Raw genomic sequence first — 12,329 nt, 5'->3', positions numbered from 1 at the left:
AGATATCGCATTTTTGTTACGTAGTTAACTGTAACGTAATATCTTATATATAAAATTCAAGTGTCACAGTGTTAGTTAAAATACTCCTCCGAAACGACTGGATTGATTTTAATGAAATTTATATCGGATAGGTTTGAGAACCGGCCAAAATCTATTTTTCATACCCCTAAGTTATAGGGGGGGGGGGGGATTAAGAGGGTTTATTATAATAATGCCAAATTAGAAATATATGTTATATCATATATCTATATCTTTGTTTTGCCATATATGTTATAACATATATGGCAAAACAAAGTTTGCGGGGTCAGCTAGATAAATATAATATTTTCGATTATAATTTGTGGTAGTTATGGGGTTGCCAGTAAATGGATGAGCACAGTATGAGATTATTTTCTTATATTGTTTAGTTTTTTTCTTGCACACCACACATCATACACACCCACATACATACATGCACACACACATTAGTTCAGCTACAATGCTTCAGTTCTAATATCCGGTAGCGCAAGTTACAAAGCAATGTAAATACGTATTTATTATAAATATTCCACAGGCGACGCGTTTAATAAAGGTGTATGAATAAATAAAATGAAACATTATTAACACTCCTTTATAACGGTTAAAATAATTTGACGAAATTAACATTGAAATGAATTAGCACTCCAGCCTTTAACGGTATTTTTATTTAATCTTGAAGCGATTACTGTACACATTTTTAGAACATTTTTTTTTCTAATTTGATATTATAACTACGAAGCAATAACATAGGAAATAAATGAGCGAAGATTTATCATGCTAAAACGATACATATCATCGTCAACTGTTGAAGTAATATAAACACGTGTTCATCTTTATATTATAATTTATATTTTATACAAACAATCTGACTGCTAGTACGTGATACAGTTCGAATACCGTTAACATATATCTATAAAAATTTACACACACAAAAATATCTTTTCTTAAGAGTGTCGAGTTCGTTTAGAAGTTTTATACATTTCTTGTATCGAAGTAATTGAAAAACCTGGAATACATTTTCATCATGTGGTACCTACTCAAAAAAAGGAAAAAATAACAATTGACTTAATATATACTGTAATATAACTGAGGTAGGGCACAGTGGTTCTAGCGCAAGGCAGTGCAGAAATACCTGCATTAATGCTGGATAGCACTGCTTTACAAGTGGTTGATAGGTTCTGCTACCTGGGATCGACTGTCTCGTGCAATCTCTCTCTAGAAGCAGAGATCAATACTCGCATCGGAAAAGCGGCGACTACGTTCGGGCGGCTCAGTACAAGAGTGTGGAACAACAAACATCTTACCAACAGGACCAAGATGATAGTATTTCAGGCCTGTGTTTTGAGCACGCTCTTGTACGGAGCGGAGGCGTGGACGTCCTATGCGAAGCAAGAACGTCAGATTAACACTTTTTATATGCGCTGCCTACGGAACATCCTGGGTATAAGTTGGAAAGACAGAGCGACCAACGAGAGGGATCTACAAATAGCGCGGATGCCCAGTCTAACTGCCATGCTAAAACAGCGTCGGCTGCGTTGGTTGGGGCATGTACACCGGATGGACCCCTCTCGACTTCCGCGGCAGATCATGCTTGGCGCAGTTGCGAACGCAAGGAGGGATGTTGGGAGGCCTTTGCTCCGTTTTAAAGACTGCGCCAAGCGCGATATGGTCGCTTTTAACATAAATCACAACAGCTGGGAAAAGTTAGCCGAGAACAGAAACCAATGGCGTAAGAACGTGAAGGATGGTCAACAACATCACGATGAAGCCTGGTTTGGACTCTTATCGGACAGGAGAAACAAAAAACACCAGAACAGCGACATCGGTGACACTAGCACATCTTTTCCTTGTTCGGTGTGTGGTAGAATCTGCCGCTCCCGTATCGGCTTGTACAGCCATCAGAAGAAATGCTCTTCAGACACCGTTTAAATCGTCTGGAATAGACGTAAAGGCCTATGATGATGAGGGCACAGCAGGAATTTCCTGCTCAAAATATGGAGCAGCCCGACTGGGGTAGTACCTCGACCTTACCACCTCGGCAAACGTTGTCATGCCGATAAACGCTATTAAAAAATAGGGGTTGGTGGTAGAAGGGTGAAAATTTAGGGTTGTATGTATTTTTCAACGCCAAATCATAATAAAATAAAAAGTAAATAATTTATCTAAAAATTTAAAAAATAAATTACGGGTTGGACTACCCTTAACATTTAGGGGAATGAAAAATGTATGTTGTTCGATTCTCAGATGTACCCAATATGCACAAAAAAATTCATAAGAATCAGTCGAGCCGTTTCGGAGGAGTTTAACTACAAACACCGCGACACGAGAATTTTATATATTAGATAAGACCGCCTCTGTATACTCTTCTTTATTTGTAATATGTTATTGTGTTGATTGTTGTTGTGTACAATAAAGAGTATTATATATATATATAATTGACATACATACATATAATTTTTACTAATAATTTTATACTGAAAAATACCAAATGAAACCGCATTTCGTACGTCTGCAAGCACTAATGATTTAAAAATAGATTTATAAATATTCGTAACTAATGTGAACGTTCAGTTGTCGATATAAAAATAACGCTTGATTCGATTTTTTTTCCTCATCTATTTGAAGCGGGTCATCGTGTAACGCTTTAAATATTTCAATGATACGGTAAGATAATAAACTGAATTTTTTAGATGTTATTTATATTTGCGTCTACGATTCGTCTGATATTGTAACAGATATAATTTAATTGGAGCATTAATTGAGCATTTTATATTAGAAATATCTATTTGTATTTTGGTTTCTTTCTTGTCTTAGCTTTTTAAAATCATCGTGTTTACTCAATTACCCAGGATTTAGTGCATTATAAAAGTGCTCCCAAATCATATAGCAACAAGAGCTTTTATAACAAACACTTTGTTACTGATAAGTGGTGTCCTTTAGATAGACATAATAATTTATTGTTTATTAGACTATCTCATCGTAAAACTAAGATGAAATGATGAATTGATAGCAAAATATAATTTTACAACAACTCATTTTGTTTGCCAGAATATGGCTTTGAATATTCTTTTAGACAAGCCCTATATTGGATCTTACTTTCAAACATAGGTACATATGTATATATATATATTTTTGTATTTATTTGATTTTTATTCTTTAATAGCTGAACCTGTGATCCTTTTAAGTTTTCTTATAAAGATAATAAAATAATAAGCGTTTTACAACCTAGTTATCGAGGAAGAGGATAAATTTCATACTGCACTACAACTGATGGGCAACAAAACACTCGTAGTCGAAGTCGTAGTCATAGTAGGCGTAGTATGTAATGTAGTCGTTATATGACATTTTTCTAGTGTGTGAACAAATATTAGACATTTTCTAGATTACTCACATGCAGCCTTTTAAGTAGCCCGGTGTCCGTATCAGCGTTGGCATTAGCGGACTGCTTAGCGGTATTCCAGAACTGCTTCTGAGCGGAGTAGCGGTTCATAGGACATATCTTGAACAGACAATCTGGAAACATACATGAAATGTATTAATCCGAATTTATAAAGTAAAATTTATTACTATTGTTAGTTTAAATATGAAGTGTATTATTTTTATTTTATCATCATCATCTTTCCATGAATGCCAGTAAATGTTGCAAAGCTTGGGAATAAATAGCTCTTCTGTAATATATTGAGAATTCCGTCCACGTATTTGAAATTTTAAAATATTTCGCCGTTTTCTCGCAACCCTTACTCAAATTACTTTTGAACATAATAACATTTTGTCAGTGGTTTACATATACTGGGGCTTAACGGTTGTGGCGTAACGGATTAGTTTAATTAGCCCGTAAACGTCGTATTACATGTAAAGCAAGAATTAATACATTTATTCTAAAAATATGCAACAAATCTAAAAAAAAAAAAAAAAATATACAATAGACCAAACTTAAAAAGAAAACGAACTTTTAACTTTTTAAAAACTTTATTTGGTATACATTTTATACATAAAAAGATTAACGAGTGTAGTATGTATAGTACTGTACTGTAACAATGATAACAAAGTTACGTCTTTGTATTTTCATTAAATATATATTCGTAATATTAAGTGAACAATGCGTATCTGTATGAGAAAGCTCATTCATTACACCTCGGTAAACACGTAAAACTTATCGCATCACTTCATAAACATCTGATGTTATAATTTATTCAAGGGATTTCTAATTCAGAATTCACTTGTTTGTTACAAAGACTTGCAACGTTGAACTCACCTCGGAACTTTTTGGGCGGATCAGTCAGGTCACCTGCCTCAGGGCAAACAACGCACCTGTCATCTACCAACCTGCAATAAATTTTATTTTGAGATATTTGAATTATTTCAATTAGGTACATATGTAAAGTATATGTATGTAAGTAACGTGGCGAAGTATTGTATTATGGATAAAAGTTCAATAATTTCCTTTGGTGGGTAAAATAATTACCTATACATACACAAAAATAGTACCTAACATACGAAAGATGTATAAAAGACGTAAAAAGCTAACTTTAAGCTAAAAGAACGATCCTTTACAGACAACATTTGAGTGTATAACACGACACGACGTAGAAAAAGCGATTAGGAAAATTCACAAATAATTGCTATGTAAATTAATTATTAAATTTTTCAGTCAGATATAAATAATATATTATAACGAAAATAAACGCTGTCTACGTACGACACAATACATTCATATCACTTCAGCCTATCGCAGTACACTGCTAGACATAGACCTCCACAAGTTCACTCCAAAAAAGGCGTGAACTCATGTGATTTGCACATAGTCACCACGCTGGGCAGGCGGGTTGGTGACCGCAGGCCTGGCTTTGTAGCACCGAAGACGCTGCTGTCCGTCGTCGGCCTGTGTATATGAAAGTCAGCAGTTGGATGGTTACCCCATCGGTCGGCTTTATAAGTTCCAAGGTGGTAGTGGAACTGTACTATCCCTTAGTCGCCTCTTACGACACCCACGGGAAGAGAGGGTGTGGCTATATTCTTAATGCCGTAACCACACCGCAATATATATATATATATATATATATATATATATATATATATATATATATTTAAAGTTTTAATCATCCATTTCTATAGACTGAAACGGAAAATTTGTTCAGAATCGTTAAACCATTCATAAAATCTACATTCACGAATACCAATTAATTATAAGGTCCCCATGCTTATATTACAATCTTCGCTTATGAATAAATAAACATTTCAATTTGCATTTCAATCCACTGTTATAACGATTTCATGTACATCGTATTTACATCTTTGGAAAATGAAGAAGATCGAACTAAATGCTTATTTTAACTATTGAGTTGTGTGGAATAAATGGCTAATTAGCTAAATGTCCTCTCATTATACTACGTAATCTCTATCTCTAAGCTTTGTTTATAATGTACTAGCTGACCTGGCGAACTTCGTATCACCTTATTTTTTTCTGAAATATAATAATAACATAATATATCAAAATAAAATATAGCCTATCTTTTAAGTTGGATCAAACTGCACACGGTGTGCAAATTTGACTAAAATCGGTTAAGTAGTTTAGGAGTCCATTGAAGACAAACATTGTGACACGAGATTTATATATATTAAGATTTGTGACGTACAAAAAGTATATAAATTTATAACTTTTGATTCAAGATTAACACTTTTTTACGTGGGGAAAATCCATCGTGGATACTCTCCGGCGCGGGGGCGCCAGAGGGTTATGTCAGACTCCTACTGACTAAAAACCACCACGAGTGAGCAGTCGTCCGCCTGGGTGGGGCGAGATGGGGTCGCGCTAGCATTCGCCACCTCGCCCCGGTTCAAGATTAACACTAGGTTTAGAAGACAGAACTACACGCTTTCGATTTAAAATAAATCGTTTACAAGACAGTATTATTAATTAACGAAATATGCGTATATACTCATGACCGTAACATCTAAAATGTCTTATGTCGAAATATCAGGAAAATCGGGAAATATCGGATGAATTTGAAATGACAATCGCTATAACTTATATAAATAAATTATGCAAATATTTAGACCTTGCCCATTAGATTACTAGCATGTGGAATGTCGACTCAACAATAATTGTTCCTATTGTGGTGTCTGTCAATAGTTTATTAGCGAAGAGTTTCGAACAGCACCTTAAGAAACTCGCGCTTGACTGTTTGGATCAAGGATCGGATTTATAAGGCACTTTTGCTTGAGACAAGCGCATTGTGAGAAGGTTCCTCAGTCTGGAAGCCTTGACTACCGGCGGCCTGGGCCGTACCCTGCCAATGCTGGACTGCTGTGTTTATATTTCGTGATATTTTTGTTTACCTCTTTTATAAATATATTTAAAAATTTAATAATAGTTTAAAATATTAAAAAATAATATCGATACAAATAAATAAAATTGGAGTGTATGTTTGTAATATTAAAATAACCGCTTTTTACTAAATGCATATGAATTTATACACGGTACATATGCCAAAATAACATTTTTTTACAATTTTTGTCTGTCTGTCTGTTTGTTCTTGGCTAATCTCGGAAACGGCTGGACCGATTTTGACAGGACTTTCACTGGCCGAAAGCTTATGTAATAAGGAGTAACTTAGGCTACTTTCATTATTTTAAAACTCTGCGAACTGAACAATAACTTTTTTGTTAAATTCCACGCGGACGAAGTCGTGGGCACAGATAGTATATAATAATATTTAAAATAAGCAATTTAATTTTAAGGAAATACCTACTCGTAATTCCAGTCGCAAAATTTCTAAGCTTGTTGGAAGTAATATCGTCGGTTCAGAGATTAAATTTAATGCTTGGGAAATTGAGATCCTTCTAACAATATTTATAGGTATTTATAAACAGCCGCCTAACTGAAATGTCGGATTAGTTCGTTTCCATCCCATCCACCCATCCATTCCATCCTGGTTTAAATTAAAGCGTTTTGAAGCAAATATTATAAATTATTGAATATCAGTTGTACAACTAGTTTAATATTTATCAAATACATAAAAAAGTATGCTGTGTGGTTACGGCATCAAAGAATAATGCCACCCCCTCTTCCCGTGGGTGTCGTAAGAGGTAAGGGATAACACAGTTCTCCTACCACCTTGGAACTTAAAAAGCCGACCGGTGGCGGGATAGCCATCCAACTGCTGGCTTTGAAATACACAGGCCGAAGACGGGCAGCAGCGTCTTCGGTGCGACAAAGCCAGCCCTGCGGTCACCAACCCGCCTGCGTGGTGACTATTTATTTATTTATTTATTCATAAGTCAACACCAACAAGTAGTACAACAACAAATACAAAATTAATAAAGTTAACATCGGTATCTAGATAATTGCCTACTTTTTTACAGGTGTTCCTAAATTACTAAGAATATCGTAAAAATCAAAACAAGTCAAATCAAAAATTGTCCATTTAGTATACAGTAATAAATATTCGAAATTAAATTCAATATAAATATACAAAATAAAATCAACATTAATGTCAGAGAGCAATATTAAAACAAAAAGTCAAAAACATTCAAAGTTTGTTCACATTTAGTGTGAGTGCATAAATATAAATTACGTCCTTACAAAATAAATTAATTCAAATTAAGCTAGTAAGCTATAAAATTGTCATGTACATACTATTGAAAATATTCAGATTTTAATTATATGGATTATGATTATTAGATCTTAACAAGTCTGAGTACAAAAAAAAAAAAAAGTAGTTTTATACAAATATTATTACATGTCAAAATGCTAAATGTCATGGTTATTAATAAAATACATTGTAGTTTTTTTTTTAAAGTAACTTAAATTATCACCAAAAATGTCGAGGCCAAAACCGTCTGCTGAGCTATCTTTACAGTTTTTTTTCTTACCATTTGAAGCATTCACATGTTTGTAGATGCTATTATAATTACTGATAATTCTATTTATTGGCGAGTGACGACCGTAACGTGAATGTGAAAGTCTCTCAACAAACGGTGTATAAGTTGCTTTTCTAACGGATCTCACTGGAGCCCGAAACATAAGTCTAGACAATAAATAAGGAGAGTCCATTAAACCATTAGCGAGCTTAAAGAGAAAAGTGTTGTCTAATATACGTCTGCGGTTATCAAGAGAAAGAAGCCTAAAATAAGATAACCTTTTGTCATAGCTTGGTAGTTCTTTGGCTAGGTTGAGACTATAAGATAAGTGCCATAGAAACCTTTTTTGTACACTTTCTATTCTTTTTTTATAAATTTCGTAGTGAGGGTTCCAGACTATACTACCGTATTCCAGGATGCTGCGCACTAGTGATGTAAATAGCACAATTTTAGTCTGAGCATTTTTGAAGTGCTTACAGTTACGCAAAACAAATCCTAGAGTCTTAAACGCCTTATTTACCATGTCATCTACGTGAAGATGGAATCTCAACTTGGCGTCCAATGTAACACCAAGGTCACGGATATATTCAACCTCTGCAAGCGTATACCCGTCTATTGAGTACGTTCTATTAACTGTAGTCTTTTTCCTACTGAACCTAATTACAAAGCACTTTGTAGTGTTAAGACTCATGCAATTTGTCTGACACCATAATGCCAGGCTGTTAAGGTCATTTTGAAGACAGATGGCATCCGAATCAGTGCAAACAGTTCTATAAAGCTTCAGATCGTCGGCGTATAACTGGCACTTGGAATTTTTGAAGCATTTGCTGATGTCGTTAATGAAAATATTAAAGAATAGAGGACCCAAGTGAGATCCTTGGGGTACTCCAGAATAGGAAAGAAAAGGACTAGAATAGTATCCGTTAACAACAACGACATATTTTCTGGAACGAAGATACGAATTGCACCACGTTAGTAAAATGCCAGTCACACCAACCATCCCAAGCTTCTGTAATAGTATAGTGTGATTAACTTTGTCGAAGGCCTTACTGAAATCAGTGTAGATAGCGTCAACTGAGCCGCCACCATCAACTTCCTCAGTAAGGTCTTCAACAAATGATGTGAGGTTGGTCGTAGTAGATCTAGCTTTCAAAAACCCATGCTGCTCAGGAGCAATAGTTGTCTTAAACTGTGAAAAGAAGATCGGGTACAAAAGAAGTTCAAATACCTTCGCGAACACTGAAATTATTGATATAGGTCTGTAGTTATTAATAAGACTTCGATCACCGCTTTTATAAAGTGGAATCACTAGAGCTTCTTTCTACGCTGTGGGATAGACACCTGTGCTCAAGGAACGGTTGATAATGACTGTGAGCGGCTTTGCCAAACCTACCTTACACCTTGACACAAACAAAGCGGGAATACCATCTGTGCTGGCTCCTTTTGAGACATCAAGTCTTTTTAAAACCCGAAGTACTTGGCCGGTGGAAAAAGATAGTGAGCTCAAACAACTACATGGCTGTGATTCAGGAGGATTATAAGAACCCAAAGAAAAGAATGGTGTAGTGGAATAAGCTGTTGAAAAGTGGTCAGCGAAGAGGTTAGATATATCCGCACCCCGGGCAACCGCTGAATGATTAAGCTGCATTTCAGCTGGATAAAAATTACATTTTTTTTGCTTCCTTAGGTAGGACCAGAACAACTTCGGATTCGATCGCAGCGATAGTTCTAAACGCTCCATGTATTTAGCGTGGGATTCTTTTAATAATTTGGCACATCGCTTTCTCAATAGCTCAAACACCAAAACATCGCGGGGGTTGTTATATTTGCGTATTTTTATTCTGTATTTATATTTCTCTTTTATACAATTTATTAGGCCTTGACTAAACCAAAATGGATATTTGTGATTTCTGGGCTTAAATAATGGCACATGTTTTCGGATGAGAATCCGTAGCTGATTATAAAATACCTCAACCATAGTATCAACAGAGTCATCCGCCCCTAATAAATAATCCCAACGAATTGTTTTTAATTCTTGTTGAATTTTCTCGTAATCTGCTTTGCGAAAGCAGTACCTAGGAGCATTGTTATCGGGAAGCAAATCAGGTGCGGGTTCGACATTCAAGGAAAACGTTAAAGGTGGATGTAAAACGTCTACAGAAATAAGCGGATCCAAGCATTCACACAGATTGTTTACAGATTTGTTTGAAAGTACCAAGTCAAGAATTTTATTTTTGTCATTATTTACAAAATTGTGCTGAGTCAAGTCATTGAGGGTTAAAAAGTCAGACAGGATGGTATGTAGTGTGCTGGTAGAAATAGTTGAATGGTTATCAGTGTTCATAGACCATGACATGCCACCTAAATTAAAATCACCCACTACTAACGAAGTGCCAACAAAGGACTGCAACACTCTGTTAGTATTGTCGATAAATTGCTTAAGTATATGTTTTTGAACAGGGGGTGGGATGTATACACCACATATATAAATATTCTCCTTAACCCTACCTTTATTATCAATTTCCAATCCAATCCATATGTCCTCACAATTAGATTCGAAACTTTGCAGACGATAAGATCTTAAATGTTTAGAAACGGCAATTAGAACCCCACCACCATCCTTCCTATTATGAAATCCGCTAGTCATGCGGTCGCGTCTGTAGACAACATACCTGCTGTTATCGAATAACTCTGAGTCAAAAATACTATTATTTAACCAAGTTTCCGTCAATATTATAATATCAAATGAATTACAAACTACACTATTAAATAACTCAACAGTTTTAGTTCTAAGACCCCTGACATTCTGGTAATAAATAGACAAACCATTTAAAAAGCCTTTTTTTGTATATAAAAATAAGTCAACTTTAGCGTATATTTATGATAAATTTTTAATAGTGTCATGATCACGTATCTGAATGTACTTCGAGTTTTCAGATTTTCTCATATAAATTTTACCGTCACGCACCCACACAAATTTATAATTTACTTCCTTACTCTTGCGACGAGCGGCGGCGAACAACATTTTTGTATCAGGCGCTAGGTGCTCCGACACGTATATAGGCTCCTTTTTCGAACTTGCGATACCCAGATGACTGCTGTTCAATTTGTCAGCGTTGTTCCTGTTGAACCTGCTTGTTGCGGCCAGGAATTCATCACGAAGGCGTGGACTGTTGAATTTCACCAAAATTGATCTAGGTCGAGGACTGGTCTTATTCATCTTCGCAATCCTGGCGCAGAAATGTATTTTTTCTTCGTCGATCGGATGCTTAATGACTTTAGCAAGTTGTTGTACAGTGCTCATTATATTTTCATTTTTGTGTTCTGGCACGCAGTGTATCTCGATATTGCATGCCCGAGATTGTTGCTCCAACTGCATAACGCGGGTATTAAGTTGATCATTCTTAGAAAGAAGTGATTCTTTCTCTGCTCGCACCGCTTCTAACAAACTCGCCTGTTCAGAGCATTCCTTTTTTAAACAGGATATGGATGACTCAAGCGATGATACCAGGCTGTGAATTTCTTGCAGCCTCGAATTAAATTCCGTGGCTAGGATCTGACGAAGCTCCTCGCCCACAATGTCACGAATTACATCAGCAGATAGGCAAGCACATGATTTTTTATTCCGCTGAGTTACATAATCCTGTTGGACGGTAGGTGTTGAGGCACGCACAGGGGTATTTGAATTGCTGCCTCTTTTCGGCTCATTACAACGGCAGAGATCGCAGATCCACATACTTTTTGTATCCGGGGTCATTTCACTGTACTCCAACATCGAGTGTCTGGAGCAGACAACATGATACTTGCTTTTGCATCGTACGCAATTCAAAGATGCAGAGTTTTTTATGTCACTTAAACATCCAGCACATTTAGAAGTATTCATTTTTTAGAAATATAGCGGTTGCGTTAGAATAAAAATGAAGCGAACGAAGTATCAACAGTAACACACGCAGGGGTCAGTGGCACAGTTGAACGGTCTTAGATAGTCAGCTGTACGGGTAGTTGTCGTAGGTCAAGGTTCACAATTATTTGAAAAATTTTCTTTGTTATTTCTCACTAGGCGCACTTCAAAACACCGTGAAAGTTTGTTCAGTTAATCAGAAAACAGAATACTAAAAAAGTTAATAATTCAAACTGCTAATCACTGATTTTAAACTAAGATAAACAATTAAAAATCGGGAGTGTCGTGAAACGATGTTAACTCTTTGAATGTGGGTAGATATTTGTGGGCACTATGGGCAAAACACATGAGTTCACGTCATTTTTGGCGTGAACTTGTGGAGGCCTGTGTTCCAGTAATGGACTGCGAAAGGCTGCTGTGATGATACAAAAGTATGCCAATTGCGGGGATCGAACCAGCGAACGCCAGCGCAAGAGCCGCATTCCAGCGCTGATATCGTTTACTGTGCGTTAACACGTCGCCAAATTTTTTTTTGTACATTTTTTTT

General features: G+C 35.9%; 1 protein-coding gene across 1 annotated transcript in view; it reads right to left on the bottom strand.

Annotated features, from left to right (window-relative positions):
• The window catches only part of LOC123666556 (inositol 1,4,5-trisphosphate receptor), a 102,087-nt gene that overhangs the window by 62,129 nt on the left and 27,629 nt on the right, over window positions 1-12,329 (bottom strand). Inside the window, exons 3-4 of the mRNA XM_045600667.1 lie at window positions 4,274-4,344; window positions 3,410-3,531 (exon numbers count right to left, since the gene is read on the bottom strand). Coding sequence (XP_045456623.1) covers window positions 3,410-3,531; window positions 4,274-4,344 — 193 coding nt within the window. The remainder of the gene's footprint in view (window positions 1-3,409; window positions 3,532-4,273; window positions 4,345-12,329) is intronic.

This window comes from Melitaea cinxia, chromosome 26 (genome assembly GCF_905220565.1).
Source record: "Melitaea cinxia chromosome 26, ilMelCinx1.1, whole genome shotgun sequence".
Taxonomy (NCBI): Eukaryota; Metazoa; Arthropoda; class Insecta; order Lepidoptera; family Nymphalidae; genus Melitaea; species Melitaea cinxia.
This window is presented reverse-complemented; position numbering and strand designations above follow the sequence as displayed.